At 38.4% G+C, this 23,329-nt stretch overlaps 1 protein-coding gene across 1 annotated transcript in view; it reads left to right on the top strand.

Moving 5' to 3' along the window:
• The first annotated feature begins 12 nt into the window (after positions 1–12).
• Positions 13–23,329, top strand: part of PPM1L (protein phosphatase, Mg2+/Mn2+ dependent, 1L) — a 345,145-nt gene continuing 321,828 nt past the window's right edge. The window contains exon 1 of the mRNA XM_011967599.1: positions 13–516. Within this exon, the coding sequence (XP_011822989.1) occupies positions 118–516 (399 nt within the window). The 5' untranslated portion in view covers positions 13–117. The remainder of the gene's footprint in view (positions 517–23,329) is intronic.

Raw genomic sequence — 23,329 nt, 5'->3', positions numbered from 1 at the left:
CCACCCTCGGGCACTGCTCCACCTCCCTCCCGGCTGGCTGTCCCCGCAGTGCTCCCGGACCCGGCGAGCCTTCGGGGCGCGCGTCGCTGGTGGTGGTTGAGGCTCTAGCGATAATAAATGATAGAGGATACAATGACTTTGCTGTCTCTGCTGGGTCGCATCATGCGCTACTTCTTGCTGAGACCCGAGACGCTTTTCCTGCTGTGCATCAGCTTGGCTCTGTGGAGTTACTTCTTCCACACTGACGAGGTGAAGACCATCGTGAAGTCCAGCCGGGACGCTGTGAAAATGGTGAAGGGCAAGGTAGCCGAGATCATGCAGAACGATCGACTCGGGGGGCTTGATGTGCTGGAGGCCGAATTTTCCAAGACCTGGGAGTTCAAGAGCCACAACGTGGCGGTGTACTCCATCCAGGGCCGAAGAGACCACATGGAGGACCGCTTCGAAGTTCTCACGGATCTGGCCAACAAGACGCACCCGTCCATCTTCGGGATATTCGACGGGCACGGGGGAGAGGTAGGAGCTACCCGGGGCTTTGTATTTGTGTCTGTGTATATATCGTGTGTGTGTGTGTGTGTGTGTATAAACAGGACAGCGTGTGCGCAGCGTGAGAGGATCTGGGTGCGAGGGGCGTGGTGATGACACCATGGTACCTGGCTGGACAAATGCGGCTCAAGTTACCAAAAGCACTGCTGGATCCAGACTTCTTGGGGCTGAGGGTCCACTTTAGGGAAAGGAGAGTCATCCACAGCATATTTGTTGCTACTTAATACGAGGTTCCCAAGGCTGGAAACCAGCAAACACTGTGCTAGCTTAGCAAGGAGAATTAATGGTATCTCCAGTGAACTTTGGTCCCAGACCCCAGTGCCCTTGTTCTAGGGTTTGAGTTGAACTAGGCACAGAGAAGGAAGACAACATCTTTTATGCTTCATTAGGAAAAGAGACTATACCTGCAGAGCGAGCTCACTGAGGGTGAAGGAAGCTGTGACTCCTTCCCATCGCCTTCACTCTAGGGAGGAATCCGAGGGGCTGCTCTGCGCTTCTTTCCAACTCTATCAACTTTACAAGTGCAATCGGGCCAATTGACAGGAGCGCCTCGCTGGCCGCTTGTTTTTACCAGGATCTCAGAGCAGGACCTAGATGTCTCTAGCCTTTGCAGAGGTGGCTATGCCCGCAAAGGAGGCGGTGCCTTGACCTCACCCTTGCGCCCTGGCGGGCTTGGGGGTGCAGAAGTCGCCCTGCTTCTAGATTCCTTTGTTTGTGGTTCATCTGGAAACAGGAGATAGCTAGAGGCCGGTTCAGTTCCCTCTCCCACATTTCAGCAGCACCCGGGTTGTGCGCTGAGGCCCAGATTTCCTGGAGGTTAGGCAAGGGTTGGCTCTGATCCTTGCGCATTGGCCCAGGCAAAGTGAGAGGCTAATGTGGCTCTAGCGCCATGCTCCAAAGAACACTGGACCAATCACCCCATCTCTCAATTTGGCAGTTTGTAACGGGTTCTTTGCCGCATACTCTTTGTTTTCCCTTTTGGCGGCATACTTTTCTTATTCTTAACCCCTTCCTGTTTTTGATTACACCCTTCCCCTGAACTCCCATACAAGTTTTCCCCCAACTTTCTTCTCTGCCCTCTGATCTCTGGGTACGCTGTAGGGAACTGCAGGGACTGCCATTCTTTTTCAAGCATTTGCTTGTTCTTTGGCCTTTGTTTTGGGTAAACATTGAGAAAGCTTTCAACTGGATATCTCATCTGCATTCCTCACCTACCACTCTGCTAATCTTTTCATGCTACTGTGCCTACCTGCCTTGTAGAACCAACTTTGCCAAGAATGACAAACTTAGTAGGAAAACTCATTTGGTAGAACTGAAATCAGTTTTTGCCATTTTCCATCCACCCTAGCTTTTTTTATATTCTGTTTTTTCAGAATGCAAGTTTCTCACTGGTTGTAAATTTGTAACCTCTTGGTTAATGTTGGGATCCCCTCCCCTTGGTCACAGAGTAAGTGAAAGATGTAAAATTAATTGAGGGAAAAGAGGCTGTGTACTTGGGCAAAAACATGCCATAATGACAAAGTTGCCAGTATAATGGCTGATTTGTCTTCTTGGCTTGAAGTAGACTATCTGTATTTTCATTTTTTTGTGCCTAAATTCAGTGAGGGTGAAGGAAGCTGTGATTCCTTCCTTTGTAAATCATTTAATAAGCTTATATTTATTATATATTTTTATATTAAAATTGGTGGCTGGTAATAATCTGCTTCTGGTCTTAGAAAGCACAGTTTTAATTTTATTAAAGATTTGGTTGTAATAGTAATGTGGTGAAATTTTGGGTTGTGCTTGTCTGGGTGTGATGCATTGGCATAATTTTAGCCTTGGGTTAAAAAAGTGTAAGTGATTGGGTGATTTAAATTTTTTTTCTTTTAAGTTGATACTGTAAAACCTGAAATGTGCAGACCAAAACACTTTTCAGGTTGAAAATTTTCTAGTACTATCTTGTGGTAAAGGTACCCTCCAGAAAAGGGACACGATAAATGCTTTCATTTTACTAAAAGTATTTTACACGTATGTGGCTTGTCATTAAATTTTTTAACAACAAATGAAAAGATGATCATTGTTAGCCAAACCATGAAATACTTTTCTTTGTGCCTTACATTAAAAAGCATACTGTTTGCAAAATAATTGATATTATCAGTACTCTTAAAAATAGAATACTTGTTCTGTTCACAATCTCTTACCGTATGTAGCCAGTTAGTTCATTTTGGCTTTGTTTTAGGGCAAAATAAGGGGAGTGCTACAAAAGGAGTTACTTAGTTGCTATTGGGAGTATAACGGTGATGGATAATATTAGGTATTTTCTTTTGCTTTTTCTTTATGTATAATCATTCAAAATCCTACCATCGAATTCTTGTGTGTTGTTTAGCTCCTTTAACATTCACCAGAGGAGGGTGCCACTGTTTGATTTTGGTATAGATGATGTTAGCTCCTGTCACAAAAGAGGAAGCTTTTTCTGAACTTTCTATTATTTATGTATATTCTGTCTCTAGAATGGTACAGAAGATAAATGAGTTTAATTTTATTTCTAATAACTCACACTAATAAGGTAGGCCATCAAAAACTAGGGCCCATCTATAATTGTAGTGCTCTTTAGATGCAGAGGAGACATTACCTTGTATATCCTTCTATATCCATTTCATCTGTGTATATTAATTTCATCCCCCACCTTTTTTTTTTCTTTTAAGCTGAGATGCTGATAGCTGGAGAAGTTGTGACCTTTCTAAGGCTATGTGGCTAGTTCAAGGCCTTCAGTTTGTTGATCTCCATATGAAACCACTGGACAAATTGGCTTGAATATTTACCTAGATAGATGGTGCCCTGGGGATACAAGGGTGAATGAAATATAACCCCTATCCTCAAAAAGTTTCAGTCAAATGAGAGAGATAGACCTCTATACCAAAAATTATAGTCATGGTACACTTAGAGTGTTATGGTAACACAGAGGAGGGACATTTAAATCAGATTGGGAGGTAGGAAGGCCCAGGAAAAAACACCTTGAAGATATTGTTTACTTTAAGATTAGAAGCATAGGTTTTGACGTGAGATCTGACTTTGAATCTGTGCTCTGCTTTATAGTAGCTGCAACATTGGACAAGTTGCTAAAACAACTTTATCTGGGAGTTTATTATCTAGAAAATAGGGATAATAATGTGTGTAAGGTGTGTCTTCATCAGTTGTATTATACCCTGTCTAGAGAAGTACCTAATGGAGAGAAGGATATGGAAGAGGAAAGGCCAAGAAGACAAGAAGTCTGCAGTGCTGGGGCAGCAATATTCAAGGGAGAGAGACTCTTCCCGTGCGAGCCACAGCTTTGATCACTATGAAGATGTATGTAGTGCAAGGATAATTTATTAGGTATCTCCCAAACTCTCTATATCTCAAGGTTCTAACTTTCAGTGGACTTCTGATTACTAATTCAGGATTTCAGTTATCCAGATATTTGAGAAAACTGTGTCGTGGCTTCAGGTGTAAATTTTCTTACAGTCAAAAGGAATATTCTCTATGATTAATTAGTAAGTTGGTATTCTGATTTGTACTTCAGCCTCTTATAGATTTGGGTTACCATGAGGTAGTTCCTCTTGAGCATATTTAACTGTGGATTCTTTGGCAAAGATATGTCTCTGGACTTTTTATGCTGAGGACCAGACTCTGTAGGGCTGTGTCTTCTTCTAGATGGATGAGATTTTAAAGAGCCTTATCTCAGTGGTCCTACAGGCCAGCTTCCTCCCTTGATTCTAACCATGATACTGTGTGTGGATGGTTCACTGGGTGTGTATGTGTCTAAAGGTATGGCAGTGATTGTTTTCTTATATAACAAGATCAAAACAACAAAAAGGTAAAAAGGAGCTCGTTATGTAAATTGATGTAGAAAGATTATTTTAAGATAAAAATGATTTTTATCTAGGAAAATCATTGTTTTTATGCTTACTTGTAATTTTTATTTACAGGCAAAAGGTGTTTTGTTGTTGTTGTTTTTTATTTTTTTAATACTATCTAGAAGAAGTATCACTAAATCCTTTGGCACCTCTATCAATGTTTACGGGTGAAGCCTAGCTAGAAGAATAGTTGTTATGTGCTCCATATGTTCATAAGCATTACTTTATTAAAGGTCTTATGTATCTTGACAATTGACACACAGCTTGGCCAGTGGTTAAAGCCTAGAGTTCTACATTTTGCATGAGGGAGAAGCCATACTTCAGGCGCTTGCCAGGGACTGCAGTCTTGAGGCTCAGCACTTCTCAGAAGCTCAGAAAATAAACTGCTTATGGAGGGTTGCCTGAAGAATATATATATATAGTCTGATTCTTTGGATCAGTGGTTCTTAACTTTTCTTGAGTCATGCTGCTCTTTGAGAATGTTATGAAACTACAGACATATTCCCCAGAAAAAAGGACATGCATATCAAATTTTCTTTGTAGTTTCAGAGACAAGTGGATACATGAAGCCTCTGGATTTCAGGTTAGTCTAGATAGAATAAAATCTGGTTTTGATACATTTAGATCTGCAAGAAACTGTGTATCTGAACCCCTTGCTTGGCCCTCCTGCTTTCCTCTCCATCATTTGCTTTTATTGAATTGTTTGCTGTCATTTGCCTATGAGGGTTGTTTGGAGGAATAGTCTCCTCAGCTCTGAGAAATCAACTGCAAGAATGTTGTTGAAAAATCATTTGTTATATTATATAGTATCATTTTAATGAGGACTGAGGGAGAAACATTACTCTATTACCTATTTATCTTAAGGAGGCTGAATTGTGTAACTGATTGGGCCATCCTGGGTTTGTTGGCTGCTACAAGTATTAAGAGCCAAACCTCTGACCTACCTCTAGCGAATGTGCAGACTTTTATGGAATACATTCATCTGGTACGTGAACCTCACTCCTAGGAAGGCTTATCTTTCCTACACTCAATTTTCCTTTATCTCATTTGTATTAGCCTGTTTTCACACTGCTGATAAAGACATACCTGAGGCTGGGCAATTTACAAAGAAAGAGGTTTAATGGACTTACGATTCCACGTGGCTGGGAAAGCCTCAGAGTCATGGTGGAAGGTGAAAGGCGACGTGTCTCACATAGTGGCAGACAGGAGAAGAAGAGGGCTTGTGGAGGGAAACTTCCCCTTATATAATCATCAGATCTGTGAGACTTATTCACTATCATGAGAACAGTGTGGGAAAGACCTGCCCCCATGTTTCAAATTACCTGTCACCCAGTCCCTCCCACAGCACGTGTGAATTCAAGATGAGATTTGAGTGGGGACACAGCCAAACCATATCACCGTTTTTCTCTTCTCTTAGATATGTCATTTTAGCTTGTATTATATGTATTTATGTAAGTTTCATTAGATCCTTCTGAAATAAGATACACATCTGAATAAATAAATAATGAGTGGCACAGTGAATGATCTGCTTTTCAGACATTATAGCTGCTGTTAGTAAATATTCGGCTTTCACATTATGATGTACAAGAGGCCTAGGGATTTTGTGTGGATAAGTGCCTTATGGTTTAAGAGAAGATTCTGATTATTTTGGTTTAATGTGGCACATTAAAGTTTCTGCAAAAAAAATTTTTTTTTCAATGAAACTCTCTTTCCTATGCCTGTACTTGAAGACCTTTTTGTACGGGAATGTAGGAACCTGAGTGCTGACCTTGCTGCATCTTCTGAACAGGTTGTTAAGAAATTCGGTTCAATTAAGCCAACATTTTCTGTATAGTCTGGCACCTGTGAAAAGCAGTGTTATGCTCTGTGTGATGTCTAAAAATGACTTGGTGCATTCTGTACCCTCAGGGAGCATTCTGTCTACTTGGAGAGATGAGCATTTTTAAAAAAATAGCAGAGTTACAAGATGCCTGCCACCTACAAGTGTGCGATGGCCTGACTGAAGGAGCTTGGAGAATTTTGGATAATTTTGAAGAGGAACTGACATTTAGTTGTGTCCTAGCATTTCTGTAGACAGCGATTGGGTGGAGGAAGGAGGGGAAGATGACATTAGAGGTTGAGGGAAAAATATGGAAATGGTACAGAGGAAATAAAATGCAGGTACCATTGGAAGAAGGCAGGTAGTCTTATTTGTCAGGAGTAGGCTTTCCCCAATGGTAATCATTCTAGAAGCTCATTCATTATTTTTTTCCATATTCAAGTACGCTTTGTGTTTTGATATACTTAACATTATTTTTAAATTAACTGTTTTTTAATGTTAAGTATATTTATTTGAAAAAGAAACTTTATATCAGCACCGGGAGTGGAAAATGAAATTCTTGGCCTTTAACCTGCTGAGATACTGTCTCCATCTTGATGGAGTAGAATGATTCTAAAAAGATTTATCTCCTAGTCTCTGGTTGTCTCTAGAGTTCCTCTATCCTCCTCTCCTTGCTTTTTTATGAGGAGAAAAGGTGGCTTTTAAAATTTAATTGCCAGCCATAATTTGAAGCAAGGCAGCCTGCTTGCTCCCTTTGCAGGTGGAGAGCACTTTACAGTGATGCTACTTCGTGAGCAGCTCTGGTTTGGAGGATCCCTTTCCACTGTGACTCATGTGACAGAAGATTTTATTTGTATCATGCCTCCATGGGAAACACAGAGTTATGGGCAATGTTTCAGCATAAATTCCATCCTCATTTTTAATACAGGTAAATGGGAAGAGATTATAGGAATAAAACTGATGTTTTTCTAGGTAGTTTAAAAAAATAAATAATTCACAACTAAGGTACTTGAACCATTATGGATAACAAATTGCTTGTGACATAACTTACAATGACAAAAATATACCAGTATGCTAGGTCCCCCTGTTGAAGAGCCATGGCCTGGGGTTTGGGATACACACAGGTGAGGAGAGTGGGAGATGCTGCTGGAACTACTGTTAGCACTATTATTGAAGCCGTGCCGAGGAGCCTGGGCCATATTCTGTATATATTGGAGAGCTACTGTATAGGAATGGCACAAAGTCCATGCTTTAGTAATCCTGCTCCTCTAAACTATTTGGAGGATTGATGTGAACTAACAAGAAAGAAGTATGAGGGGAGAGGGTCAATTGGGAAGCTTGAGACAGAGCTGTGAAGATGAAACCCAGGAATGTGGGCCATTGTTGAAAGAGAGGGAGAGGATGTGATGGGAGTGGATAACTCTTGAGGTGGTAAGACTGATGTCAGGGTTTCCATAACTTTTGTTACCATTTTAGTAATTCTACTTAATGAATGTTAAAATAAATCTGCAGCAAGTCAAATATATTTTAAAGTAAACTAATTTTAAAATTATAAAAATAATATGACTCCATGATAGATACAGAAAACAAGAAATATTCCTTCAAATCTTATTACCCTGTCACTTCTACTGTTACATTTTTGGTGTATTGCTTGCTGGTCTTTTTGTTTGTTTGTTTGTTTCTTTTTTGGCGGGTGGGTGGACAGGATCTGGCTTTGTTGCTGAGGCTGGATTGCAGTAGCACGATCATAGCTTACTATAGCCACAAACTCCTGGACTCACATGATCCTCCTGCCTCAGCCTCCTGAATAGCTGGGACTATAGGCATGTGCCACTGTGCCCAGCTTCACCTTTTTAAAAACAGTATGCATTTTAAATATAATTTTACATAATTATAAAAATATACATATGTAGATTTAAATCTTGTTGTTTTTCTTTGTATAATTCTATAAACATACTGTCATTTTGCCCTATAATGCTTTATATTTGATTTGTTTTTTTATTTATTTAAATTCTGTCTCTCTCTCTTTTTTTTTTTTTTTAAAGATGGTGTCTCGTTCTGTCCCAGGCTGGAGTGCAATGGCGCGATCTAGGCTCACTGTAACCTCTGTCTCCTGGGTTCAAGTGATTCTCCTGTCTCAGCCTCCCGAGTAGCTGGGACTGCAGGCACCCGCCACCATGCCCAGCTAATTTTTGTATTTTTTAATAGAGACAGGGATTCACCATGTTGGCCAAGCTGGTCATGAACTCCTGACCTCAGGCAATCCGCCCCCTTCAGCCTCCCAAAGTGCTGGGATTACAGGCATGTGCCATCGCGCCCTGCCTGTTTTAATTCTTTACATTTATGTTTTGAATATGTTTTTTAGTGATAGAGCAATATTTTATTAAGTAGATATTTGAGAAATTACTCAACTGCTTCCTTATTGGTATACACTTAGGCTTCTCTAACTTCTTACCATTGTAAATACCATTGTAATAAATCTTTTTGTGCTTCTACTGTAGTTTGGATTATTTCTCTAGGGTGGGTTTCCAGAAGTGGGATTTCTGGATCAAAGGAGTAAAGGAGAAGCCACCATTACTGATGGTAATAATAATTGCTGACATTTATTGAGTATGTATAATATGCCAGGCAGTATTTATAAAGTACTTTATATGTGTTATCTTATTTTAATTCTGATAAGAGTTTATGAGGTAGGTACTATATTATCCCCCATTTTGTAGGTGTAGAAATTAAGGCACTGAGAGGTTAAGTAATTTGCCCATGGTCTCTCACAGCTTGTGGGTGGTGAAACTAGGGTCTGAAACTGCGATTCAGACTTAAAAGCTCCCTGCCTCCGAAGCCTGTACCATCAGTTTTTGGTTGACGCCCTACAGAGCTCCTAATTTGGTCAGTGAACTGCTGATAACATTGTTATGTGGACACTGCCTAGTCTTCTCGATTTGCTTAGTGGGACTTTGGTTTTCTCATATGACTGTGACAGATGGTGGTGTTTTTGAAAACCCTACGCTGCTAACCTTGGTAGGTTGATCTTGTAATTACCTAGAAAAGTCCTGTAGTTAAAAAAGACTGGGGTCAGAAGTCAGAGCAGGTGATGCTTCACATTCAAACATCTGTTCTCATCTACCCTGCTTCTTTGCTGGCAGAATCTCTATCCCACTACAGAAAATCTGCAATATTTTTGCCTGTTGGCTCATGAAAGGCTTTCATAGAAATTATAGTGGTATTAGCATAACCAGTCACAATAAACAAAAATGATTTATGTTTTATTTTACTTCAAAGTACCAAAGGCTTGACTTTAGGATCAATATGTAGGAGTGTGGATGTGTTTGCATAATTTTTCTTTATATTCAAGCTTTGACTTTTTTTTTTCTTTTTCAGAAATCAAAACAGCTTCCTATTACATATATTGTTAATCTTAAACAGCAAATATCATTTTCTCATTTGTTTATAATACTGAGTTGGTATGTTTAGTTTGAGTGGATGCTAATTCTGTGTTTTCATTCTAGAAGGCTACTTAATACATTATTTTCTTAGCCAACCGTAAGTCAAGCCAAGCTTTGGTTATAGCTAGTTATAATCTGTTTTTAATAGAAATCTTCAAAGTCAAAATTTAAACAAACAAAAGAAGCCATTCTTTTCAAAATAGTTAATGTAATGATAATCCCTTTTATAGCTTTGTTTTGTAATTCTAGGCCCTCCTTTGTAAAGTACAGAGCATTTTTATTAATATTTATGTAGGTAAAAATCATGCATATTGATAAACTAATATACTTTCAATAAAGTTGAAGTCTATGCTATGAAAAACTGCTTAAAAAGTGAAGACATGTGATATGGTCTGGGTCTGGGTCCCCACCGAAATCTCACCTTGTATTGTAATTTTCGTGTGTTGAGGGAGGGACCTAGTAGGAGGTGAAGAGGGGGTTGGGGGGATTAGATCATTAGATCTGGGGATTAGATCATTAGATCATTAGACCCCCTTGCTTTCTCATGATAGTGTTCTCAAGAGATCTGATGGTTTTATATGAGGCTTTTCCCCTCTTTGCACTTCTCATTCTCTCTCCTGCCACTTTGTGAAGAGGTGATTTCCACCATGATTGTAAGTTTCCTGAGGCCTCCCCAGTCATGTGGAACTGTGAGTCCATTAAGTCTCTTTTCTTTATAAATTACCCAGTCTCAGGTATTTCTTCATAGCAGCGTTAGAATGGACTAATACAAAATGATATTTTACTTCTGAAATAAAAGAAGCTACAAGCCTTGATCACTTGATTTCTCTGGAGTTTTTTTTTTCCCCTTCTCTTTCTCTGTTTCTTGAGAATAGGGCCTAATTTAATGGAACCTTAGCTGCTTCCAACTTTTCTGGAATTAAGGAGGGGCTTGATACTTGAATCTGTTAAGATTGAGACTTAACCTACTTTCTTCCATTCCTAGAAGACAAGAGAATTCCTGTCTGCCACTGGGCGTGAGGCTCCTGAAGGCAAGTTTGGGGCCATTGCGTATCATAGTGCAAGATGTACACTGTACAGTGATACTAGGTGGAGAGACATTATTTTCTAATGTGTGTAGAACTGTCTACTCCCCAAGCTAGACATCTGTGGGTCTACAATAACTTGGAAACTTTTCTAGTTTGTACAGAAGCTAAAGGCACCATAGCAGTAGGCTGTATTTCTGAGACTCACAGACTTTTTACCATACCATTAGTGCCCTCCATGTCCTGCTCTTGTATGAGCAGTTAACAGATCATGATCTTTGTGTCTTAGTTTCTTTTTCTTTTCTTTTTCTTTCTTTCTTTTTTTTTTTTTTTGGTCCAGGGTCTCACTCTGTCACCCAGGCTGGAGTGTAGTGGCACCATCTCGGTTCACTGCAAACTCCACCTCCCAGGCTCAAGTGATCCTCCCACCTCAGCCTCCCAAGTAGCTGGGACTACAGGTGTGTGCCACCATGCTTGGCTGATTTTTTGTATTTTTGGTAGAGATGAGGTTTTGCCATGTTACCGAGGCTGATCTTGAACTCCTGAGCTCAGATGATCCACTCGCCTTGGCCTCCCAAAGTGCTGGGATTACAGGTGTGAGCCACTGCACCCAGCCTGTGTGTCTTAGTTTCTAAATCAAAGACCAGTTGTCTATTGCATGTCAGTAAACCTTGTGACTTCTCTGGAGTAGTGAACACTTATTTGCATTTGCTTTTCAACATTAATATTGCAAATTTTGGTCATTATAAGTATGAGTGGTGATTTAATGCCCTATAGCAGTAAATCTTAAATATTTCAAATTGTATTTTTAAGAAGAGGGTTTATATTCAGCACTACTCTTGAACAGCAAAGTTTTTAATCTAAAATATGGCATAAAAATTTATTCTCTTAGTTATGAGATTGCAATAGGGCAGAAACTGTTTTATTCTGATAAGTGTATACAATTTCTTTTTAATCTAGTAAGTGCTTTCATTTATCATTTTTAATTAAATGAATTAATTTTCAGTTAAATTAGTCACTGGATATTTTCTGGCCAAATAAGTCTCTTAATGACACTGTCAGGATTTTATGGAAATTGAGACGTAGTAGGATCTTTGATCAGAGTGTTTATCTTTTTGCTCCATAGATAATGAAGTGCATTTTCTATAACAGCTGGTTTACGTAGTTATATGATAGATATGTTCCAGAGTTTGAGATTAAGAAGTTTTTACTTCTGTTTTATTTTAGCACTTACATGTTTTTCTAAATTTGTCTTTCTGAGTTTTCTCTCTAGATAGGTCTGGCAGGGATTTTTGAATTGTCATGTAATCCAAATATAGTGCCTAAGGCTTCACAGCTACATGAAATATCTATTTTTAAAGACTTTCATCAAGGAGATTCCACATTTTCCCTAGAGAATTTTTTTCTCTGTAATCCTTTCTCTTAAGAAATTCATCTCTATATGTGAACTAGGTCCCTCTGGTTTAAGACTATTTCTTCTAGTCTGGCTTCATCAGAGAGAGATAAATAAAGATTAGGTTGTTACCATTTTAAAACTGGTAAAACTATGATATTAATAATTTTTTATCTTCCCCTCAAATTAAATATTAACATCAAATTTATGTGAGAAGTACTCATCTCAAAAAAAGGGAAATTCAATGTAATTTCTGCCAAAGACAGAATAGTTTCTAGGTAATCAGTAGTGGCTTCTGTTTGTAAAGAGCTAGTCTGGCAATAAGGAAATGTCCTCTTAGAGATCGGTTAGTTTTGTCTATCATAAGTCTCTGTTGTCAGAGACTTATGCTACAGGTGGAGTGGGTTCTAGCTGGCCACCTAGATGGTACATTATTGGGAAGTTTTTGGTTGCAAGTAACAGAAAACTCAAGTAGAAGCAGATTAAGCACTGGAGACAGTTATTATTTCACATAACAAAAAGGCCCAAAAGAGGCTTTTGATCTAGCAGCTCAATGACTTCAAGGCTCTAGTTCAGTGTCTCAGAAATTCTCTTCAGTTTTCCCTCATGGTTGCAAGATGTAATACTCTGAACTGCTGCAGTCGTCTTTGTATTACTACATCCAGAGACATGAGCAGGAAATTATACCTGTCTCGTTCTTCTTTAAGCTTCAGAAAACCTCTCTATAAAGTACTCTTCATATCTTATAGGCCATAGTTGTGTCACATGTTCATGCCTAAACCAATGACTTGGTCATGGGAATGTGATCAGCGTGGTTAGTCTTGACCCATCATAATTCATTCTGGATGTGACGGGGAGCCCAGCCTCTGGAGGACATGACAACTTAGAAAGGTGAACAAAACTAGAATTGTATTAGCTAGGAAGAAGGAGAAGTGGAAATGGTTGTTGGGTGAGCCGCACTGGTGGGAAGGGGGTTTAGAGAATGTTGCTTGTTCTGCATGTTAGCAACCTCATTGGAGAATGTTGCTGTAAAGTGTATAACACTGATGTGGGGGAAAATAAACTTTAGAGGACTTCAGAAAAGAGTAAGCCTTCTTATTTTTGGATTGCCTTAGGGATGGTTTTATTTTGGAGCTGAGACATAAATTTGGTATTTTAGGGTCCCATCAAGTCTTAAAAAACTACTAGTAGGTATTAGGTTGGTGCAAAAGTAATTGCAGTTTTTGCCATTAGTTTTCTAACTCAGGTTTTTTCTCTGCTGTGTGAACTAGTGATCAGGAGGGGTCTAAGTGTTTGGAGAACGACAAGGTGGGTTTTTTATTTTTTCTAATATATAACTGTGTATTCACTATAGTTAGTGCTGCTGATGAATGTGGAAATATTATAGTAGTTCTTCTGTTGGCTATCCATTTTTACTTTACTATCTCCTGTTTTAGACAATGAATTTGTTGGTCAAATTCAGTAGGATTTTTGTTCTTTAATTATTAGATATTGTATTATTTTGTTTTAAAATATTCGAGTCTACTCCAGGCCAAAGAGGGGATTCCTGGGAGGGTAGGACTTTTTGTACCCATTTCGGAGGGGACAACCTTACAGTGGTCTAGGCTACAGTGAGAGAAGAGTGTAAAAGACTTTTCGGTAGGCCAAATGAGTGCACTTGGAGTAAATTCTGTGTATGAGGATGAAGTACTCATCCTTCTGCGGCTACTATAAACTGATTACAATGAGGCCATCTTTTCATTATGTTTTCTGGTGTGATTATTGTCAATTTATAAAAATGCTTACTGACTCAACTTCCTATTTAGCTTTAGTAGCATTTCTGGTGATTCATTCTCTCTCTACTTTCTTTTCTTTTCTTTCTTTTTTCTTTTTTTAAAGATATGCCATCATATTGACTACAGATAATACAATTTTGTCTCCTACTTTCTAGATGTACTTTTTTGTTTTTGTTTTCTCCCTCATTTCATTAACCAGAACTCAAAGAACAATGTTTTTTGATACTGATGATAGTGGATGTTATCATGTTCCTGTGTTTGAGATTATTTAAAAAGTTTGAGATAAAGGGAATGTAAAAATGCCTTCAGTTTATGGATAATGGGGTAAATTTTCTTTACTGATGTAATGAAAGATGAAAACCAGTAGAAAGTAAGGGCCAAAGAAGAAAGGATATTTAAAGTGTAATAATATAGAGAATTAATAATCACAGAGTGGACTAGAACTTATGTAGATGTAATGGTAAAAACCAGCATGCATTGATTACATAACGGGAAGAACAGATACTGTAGTTTTTTCTTTGGAGAAAAGTATCATCATTAGATCCATCTGAAGGAAATGACCTAGAAAGCATTAGTCTAAACAATAGGCAGAATATCTGACTGCACAGAATAACGATTCTGCAGGTTGAAACACCTAATGAGATATGCTTAGGAATCCTGCCCTCTGGTTTCAGAAAAGTGGGAGCTCTGGAGTCATCTTGCCCTGGCACTTCTGCTGATTTTGGTGAAGGTCATCCTTATTTTTTCTAGGATTTCCTGTGCATAAGATCCTTGCCCTACTTTCTATTACCTGTCCTGTAAAGAAACAGTGGCTGCTTGCAGAGGAGTCTCATACTGAGTGAGGTTAGGTCCTGAGTTGGTATAAAAGACAAAGTCCTATCTAGTCAAAATCTCTCTTGAAAGATCCCTCAAATTGCCCATAAAGAACAGTGTACACGATTTTGCACATCTTACTGTGTAGAGTAATATGTGATTATAAATGTGTAATACCCAAAGTTAAAATTTATTCCGAAGAATAAAGTATATGCATGTAAAATATATTTTATAGTGTTTTAAATGACATAGAAGAGTATTTTGCATTTGTATAAATTGTGAATGGTACCATTTCACTACACCTTCTATAAAATAATAGAATAAGTAATTAAATAATACTTTGAGATTTTCAGGCAACTTTCAGGAACTCTTCTTTTCTTTTTTTTGAGACAGGTCTCACTCTGTCACCCAGGCTGGAGTGCAGTGGCGAGATCTCGGCTCACTGCAGTCTCTGCCTCCCAGACTCAGGTGATCCTCCCATCACAGTCTCCTGACACACAACTACACCTGGCTTATTTATTTATTTATTTATTTATTTATTTATTTTGTAGAAATGGGGTTTCACCATGTTGTCCAGGCTGGTCTTGAACTCCTGAGCTCAAGCAGTCTGCCCTCCTTGGCCTCTCAAAGTATGGGGAATTATGGTCACGAGCCACCAAGCCCGGATTTTTTTTGTTTTTGTTTTTGTTTTCAAAGAACAGCATATTAAATATTTCTGTGCGTGATCAGTTGGAGGAAATTTAGCCTCTTAAAGTTTTAAAGATACAAAGCAGAATAAACATGTGACTTTTGAGTTGGGAGTAAGATTAATTCATTCTGATTATATCTTGATAGTCAGTTTTAGGAAGATAATTGTAATGCCATATTGAATGCTTTATTTTTAATCTAAGTGCCAGCCATAGCTTTGACACCAGATGGGAATATAGAGATGGGCACTCAGCCTGGTAATTTATATTCTAAATACATGGAGAAAGTTTATATCTGCTTTTTTTTTTTTTTTTTTTTTTTTCCTTCTCCATGGCTTGAAACCTTGGAGGATTTTATTCTCTAATAATTTGAGAAGAGAGACCAATCCCCAGTTGGGGATTCTGACCTTTTCCCTACTTTTCTGGAACTCTTCTGAGCATCTGATATGGTACCTTCAGGCCTGACCTGTTTTTATAAATGCCTGGGCCAGGATTTGTCTAAGAGTGAGACTCACAAAGCGGCAAATAATTTTTGGAAAGGAAGCTCATATTTTTAACATGTAGGGAGACCTGAGTGTCTGCTGCTGAAGAAGTCATGGGGTAAAGAACTGGGATCTCGACAGTGGTCAGAGAAACTCTCTATACCTTCATACTAGGGCCACAGGGCCTGCTCTGATTCATGGAGCTACACAGAGACAGAAATTGTTTATCCCCAAAGGATTATGTAATGCAAACAGATTTAGACATGAAACAGTACAGGCAGGCTCATACTTGGGAAACGTTTCTTAAAAGGGAATTCTGTGGAGAAAAAGACAGCTAGTTTTTACTTTCCTCTCAAAAATAGGATGACAATGGGAGTGCTTGGCTGGTGTTCCTCCTTTACCAAAAAGAGGTCCTCACTCCTTAGCCTCCATGGTGGCTTTATGATATAGGGATAAGGTCATCTAATACATAGGTCATATTCAAATTTTGCCAATTTATCTGGCTATTCTTTTAAAAATATCTTTACTGAAGTATGATACATACAATAAACTGTACATGCTTAATATATGCAATTTGATCAGTTTTGTATATACCCATGAAACCATTGTTACAATTAAGATAGTGAACATATCCATCACCCTCAAAAGTTTCTTCATGCTCCTTGGTAATTCCTATCTTTTTTCATTCTTCTACCCTTCTCCTTCATCTCTAGGCAACCATTAATCTACTTTCTGTCACTATAGTTTGCATTTTGTAAAATTTTATATAAATAGAAATATGCAGTATGTAGTCTTTTTTTCTGGCCTTTTTTTTCTCAGCACAATTATTTGGAGATTCATCCATGTTGTTCCACTTATCAATATTTCATTCATTTTTATTACTGAATAGTATCCCATTGTATGGATATATATCAAAATTTGTTTGTTCATTCACTTACTGGACATTTGAGTTGTTTGAGTTTTTAGCTATGAACCTTCATGTACAAGCTTTTGTATGGACATATGCTTTCATTTCTCTTGGGTAAATACCTAGCAGAAGAATGGCTGGATTATGTGGTAGGTGTATGTTAACTTCTTAAGAAACTGCTCAACTGTTTTCCAAAATGGTTTTCCAGATGTTCCACATCCTCACTAATCTTTTTAATTTTAGCCATCGTAGAAGGTGTGAAGCAGTATCTCAATGTGGTTTTAGTTTGCATTTTCCTCATAACTAATGATGTTGAGCATATTTTCATTTATATTTTGGAAGATGCCCCTCTTTTGAAGAGATAGAGAGGAACAGTTATCAAATTGTGATTATCTTGTAAAATCTGACTTTTGTCCTTGCCCCTATAATATGAGTGAAAAGATAGAAAAAAAGGCAAAAGGGAAAGGGGTGATTGGCCTGAGTCTCTCTTACTGCGAGGAAAGAGGCTGAGAAGTACAGCCTAGAAATAAGTGTGGAGAGACGTTGTGTGGGGTAACCAGGAAATCAGATGGAAACAAGGAGGGCAGAAAAGAAAGATTAGGGCCTGTGCCACTGCCGTCAGTGTGTATTTTCAGATTCTCCTGATTTCTTAAAGCCTTGTTTTCTTACATTTCAGGTTAAGAATCTGAAAGAGACTTCTCTTAGAAAAGTGCCGAGGGAAGCATGGACTATTTACACGGTGTCTGCTTTCTTCCTACTTACCTCATTTCCTTTTTCCATCTGATACTTTCTCGGACTTGAGTTTTTGGAGATCCCTAGGAGACTTATACTTGTCATATGTGAGCCTGTTTTCAGCTCTCATCTTTGATTTTTTGTTGGATCTTACTTTCTTGACCACCTCTCTTCCAGAGACTCACCTCCTTGGTTTTAATGACACCACCTATGTTTCTCTGCCCCTTCTTTGACTTCTAGGAGGGCTTCACTTCCTTCATGAGCCTGGGTTTCAAGGAGGGCTGTGCTCAGTGTGTTGGTCTCATTTTGTTTCTTTGCATCAGAATCTTTGCAACTTCTATGGATTCAGCCATCCTTTCTGAGCACAGGACTCCCCTTCCTATCAATAGCCCACATCTTTACATGCTGACTTTACCATTTTCTTTCTGGATGTCACATTGATAACAACCTGCCTGAAACCAAATTTGCCTCTTTTGTCCCTAGATTAATTTCCTCTCCAGAGTTGTCTTTTCTTCTCATGGTGGTGCCTTCATTCTCTCAGTCCGCCACTCCTGAAGCTGCTGTGTCATCTTTTCCTTCTTCCTTCTTCATGTAAGTCTGTGAGCATTTCTATGCCTGTCACTCCTGTCTCCATCTTTATGGAGACATGCCATAAAGATGGTACTGCCACCATGCTAATTCAGGCTTTCAACACTTTACGCTAGGATTGTGACAGTGGCCTCCTCACTTGGCATCTCTCTTCTTCAGTCCACTCAGTGATGTCTCTGATAGATCAATCTTCTATTAATAAACCAACTGGATTATATATTGTTTATTTTTTTTAAAAAAACCCTCTGATTTCCAGCAACCATGATTTATTTCTCTGAAATTTTGGATTCTCATAATAGTATCCCTGGCTCCTTTATCTTATTCAATCTTACCTTCTGTTGTTTGCCTATGCAAAAGTCTGCACTACAACAAAAATAGTCTCTATTGTTCACTGAATACCTGATGGATACACATGCCCGCTGCTGCTTTGTTAACACATAGCCATGGGGAAGAGGATGTCTTGTCCTTATTTCAAGGCTCCCCTCAATTTCCTGCTCTTCCATAAAATCTTGCTTGGTCATGTCAGCTCTCTCCTTTGAATTTATGGTCTGTTATAGGCAATCAAACATTTTGTGTTGTTGTTTGTTTTTAATGTACTTTTCCTCTCCAACCAGGGTTCACCTTTCTTGAGTTTCACATGTCTATTGTGTTCCAGTGATAATGATACCTTGCAATAATTCTAAAAATAATGATGTCTAACAAATGAAAAGGGAATACCAAGCTGTCTGATTGCATTTGCTGTCACTTATATCTGTGGGAAATCAAAGGGGTGTCTATAACATGCCAGGTACTTGTAGTGGTACCTTACAAAATCCTCATGGCGTTTGAGGCAGCGGTTGTTATCCCCATTTTACAGTTGGGGAAACTGAAGCTCAGACTACTGTGTGCCCAGGGTTACACAACGGCTAAATGGAAGAGCTGAGATTACAGTATTTCCCATGTCTGTCTGATTCCAAAAGCTATCCTGTTCTGGTCCCATGCTCTCCTTTGCTGTGTGCCAATAGGCCTGGTTTGTTAAGGCATTCATATAGGGGTTACACCATTAGCACTCAGTTTCTAGCATTGTAGATGATCTGTGGGAAGTATTTCAAGGTTATGGGAATGGAATTAAGTTGAGGAGATAATTTATTTATACCGTTCACTCATATTTATTCTCTTTATTTTTCTTATTATCCCTCACAGCTCCTGCAATGTATGGTCTATCCAAAAGCCCTTTAAATAATGACCAGGAAAAATATAGATTAAATATGCATATAGGATTCTGAAGGTCATCCTAGGCAAGTGGTTTTCATCATTTTGACAGGTAACTCTATTTCTGGTGTGAGGTAAGAGATTTGAGAATTGGGGGCTGGCTCCTCAGAGGAAGCTAGGCAATACTCTCAGATTTAACTCAGCCTGCCATTGAAAAGGTGGTTCAATTATTTGGTTGGGAGTGTTATAGATTACAGTACATTACACATGCCTCAATTTTCAAACATAAGTGCAAGAACACATCCTCAAAAGTTCAGTCTATAGTTTCTCTTCCCCAAAGGATCATGCAAAATAAAATTAAACGTAGTATTTAGTGAATATCAAAAAGTGAGGAAATGTTAATGAACCATATCAACTTCCTAGGGGGCAGAAACAGTGATTTATAGACTTGAGATTTAGAACTCAAACATTCTTGGTTTGTACTCAAGGAAGACCATCATTGGGCAAGTTGCATGGCAGAACAGAAAAGAGCTTACTAATAGTGTGGGAATACCTTAGAAAGAAATAAAAATTATCACCTTTATCTGATTTTACCTAATTTCATCTCTCTCTCGCTTTATATATGTGTATATATTTGTTTCTTCTACATTAACTATTAAGTTAAAGGAATGACAGTTTAGAAAATGTTGATTATGAGGAAATAGTAGAATTCTCATGTACAAAATGGACATTTTCTACTTTGGGGAGCTTTATGAATCATATTGAAAATGAGAGTAACTCAGTTCTTAACACCTAACACTAGCAGCTACCTCTTAGCTCTTCCAACCATGGGAAACAGAAGTTGCTTTGTGTGTGTGTGTGTGTGTGTGTGTATGTGTGTTTACTCATGCAGTTATTACTAATCACCATACTAGAGAAAGATGGTCTCATAGGATGAAAATATGATGTTCCCTTAAGGATTAGGTTAAACTTCCCTTGGCAGTGTTGAATCTAAACTGAAAAACATTTTTGCCTTCCTTAAATTGAGGAGGAGTTATGGCTGTGAATATTTAGACTTTTATCATGCCAATGATTTTATGGTTTACTTACTGTATGTCCACTTTCAGAGATACTGTACTACCTTGGTGGCTTTTTTTTTCTTTTTTTCTGAGATGGAGTCTCACTCTGTCACCCAGGCTATAGTGCAGTGGCATGATCTCGGCTCACTGCAACCTCTACCCTGTGTCAGCCTCCTGAGTAACTGGGACTACAGACGCACGCCACCATGCTCAGATAATTTTTGTATTTTTAGTAGAGACAGGGTTTCACCATGTCAGTCAGGCTGGTCTTGAACTCCTGACCTCATGATCCACCCACCTTTGCCTCCCACAGTGCTGATATTACAGGCGAGAGCCACCATGCCCAGCCCTTGGTGGCTTTTATAGAGTGGGTACCCTATAAATGTTTGTCAGATTAATCTCATCATGGAATCAGAGAAGATTAATACTATGAAGGGTCTTTGTTAACCTTTCCATTTTTTCTAGTATGAAAGTTTAAGCTAAATAATTTCTGCTGGGCATGGTGGCTCATGCCTGTAACCGTAGCACTTTGGAAGGCCAAAGTGGGAAGATTGCTTGAAGCCAGGAGTTCAAGACCAGCCTGAGCATCAGAGTGAGACCTCATCCCTACAAAAAATTAAATATAGTCATGGTGGTGTACACCTGTAGTCCCAGCTACTTGTGAGGATGATGCTGAGGTTGCTTGAGCCCAGGAGTTCGATGTTGCAGTGAGCCTTGATGACACCACTGCACTCCAGCCTGGGTGATAGAGCAAGACCTTATCTAGGTAAAAAAATTAAATACATAATTTTTGATATGTGCTCTTTTTTAATTGTGGTAAAAATCATGTAACAAAATTTATCACTATAACCATTTTTAAGTGTGCAGTTCAGTAGTGTTATATATGTTCACATTGTTACGCAATAGCTATCTAGAAGTTTTTTATCTTAGAGAACTGCAACTCTCTACCTGTTAAACAACTCCCCATTTCTTCTTACCTGTAGTCCCCTGATAATCCTTATTCTACTTTCTGATTTTGTGAATTTGACTACCACTGCATATAAGTGGAATCATTCAGTATCTGTCTTTTTTGTGACTGGATTATTTCACTTGGTATAATATCCTAAAGATTCATCTATCTTGTAACATGTGACAGGATTTCTTTGGTTTTTAAGGCCAAATAATATTCCATTGTGTGTATATATCACATTTTGTTTATCCATTCATTCATTGATTGATATTTGAGTTGCTTATACTTCTTGGCTATTGTGAATAGTACTAGGAAAGTGGGTGTGCAAATATGTATTTGAGATACTACTTTCAATTCTTTTGGATATATTTATTTATATCTAGAAATAGGATTGCTGGATCATGTGGTAGTTCTATTTTTAATTTTGAGAAACTGCCATGCTGTTTTCCATAGTAGTTGTACCATTTTACACTCCTGCCAACAGTGCACAAAGGTTCCAGTTTCTCAACATCCTTGGCAATACTTGATATTTTATAATTTTCTGAGAGCAGCCATTTTTTAATGGCTGTGATAGCTCATTGTGGTTTTCATTTGCATTTTCTCTAATGATTTGTGCAGCTGAACATTTTTATCTGCTTGTTAACCATCATTTTATATGCTTATTGGCTTTCTGTATGTCATCTTTGGAGAAATATTATTTAAGTTTTTTGCCCATTTTAAAATAATTTTTTTTCACTGTTGAGTGGTAGTTCTTTATGTAGTCTGGATATTAATCTCTTATAAGATAGATTATTTGCTAATACTTTCTCGTATATTTCTAATATATTTTTGTAACTTTTTATATTGATATAATTTCAAACTTACAAGAAAGTTGCAAGACTAGTACAAGGAACTCCTGTGTACCCTTTGTTCAAAGTCCTCATTGTTTTTTTTAAGCAGCATCTGGGTACTTGACATTATGTTGAGCCAATCTAAACACACTGAATTACTTGCGGCTGTGGAAGAGATAAAAATACAAATGTGGTCCCTGTCTGAATATGCAAAACAAATAGGAATGTTCATGAAGCAACAAGTACAGATGAGATTAAGATAGAATAACTTGAATTGTTAGAACTGGAGACCTGTCCCAGTGGTTCTCAACATGGGTTCATTTGCCCTCACAAGGGGATTTTTGATAATGTTTCAAGACATATGGGTTGTCACAGCTGTGGAGAGCATGGGGGAAAGTTGTCCTACTGGTGTCCAATGTGTAGAGGCCAGAAATGCTACTAAATATCCTACAGTACACAGGACAGCCCTATGCAACCCAGGAAAAGCAGTATTTCGCAGAAAACCTATCTTGAGAATTTTAAAGACTTTGAGCCCAGAAGCTCTCTCAAACTCATTCTAAGTGCTTGGTGAAAACTGTGGTTGGTAAAGAATATGGTATGAAAAACTATTTCTTTTTTACCTTTTAATGCATAATCCATAATAAGAGGACTCAGTTGGTCTGTTTACTGTAGGTTTGTTTTGTTTTCCCTGGTTTTATTTTGTGTTATAGTCATTGATAGTTAATGTATTCCTGTTATTACATATTCTTTTTTTTTTTTTTTGCTGCTTTCTGCTGTAAAAAAAAAAAAACCCTATGTAAACGCTGAAAAAAGCAAACGTCATTAGACAAAGATCTTGAAGCACAGAGAGAAAGAGGTGGTGTTGGGAGAATGTGACTTAAATGGCTTCCTTTCAATTCTCAGTTTACTGTGGAGAAGCTAGGTGTCAGTTCTGCTTTATCACTGACTCCAGAAGGCAGAGAAGGGGATAGAAATAGTATGGGCATTGAAATCCTGTATATCTGGATTTGAATCAAGGCCCATCCGTTACTAGCTGTCTGAATTTGAACAAGTGACTTCTACACTCTGAACTTAGTGTCTTCTTCTTTGCTAGGGGGATAATATCTGCTTCACTGAGTGGTGAGGGGCAGTGGAGTGCAGTGGTTAATGATGTGGACTCCCACACCTAATTGCCTGGCTTCTAACCTTCACTCTGCTACTTTTTTTTTTTTTTTTTT

Source organism: Mandrillus leucophaeus, unplaced genomic scaffold, assembly GCF_000951045.1.
Source record: "Mandrillus leucophaeus isolate KB7577 unplaced genomic scaffold, Mleu.le_1.0 Scaffold1198, whole genome shotgun sequence".
Classification (NCBI taxonomy): Eukaryota; Metazoa; Chordata; class Mammalia; order Primates; family Cercopithecidae; genus Mandrillus; species Mandrillus leucophaeus.
This window is presented reverse-complemented; position numbering and strand designations above follow the sequence as displayed.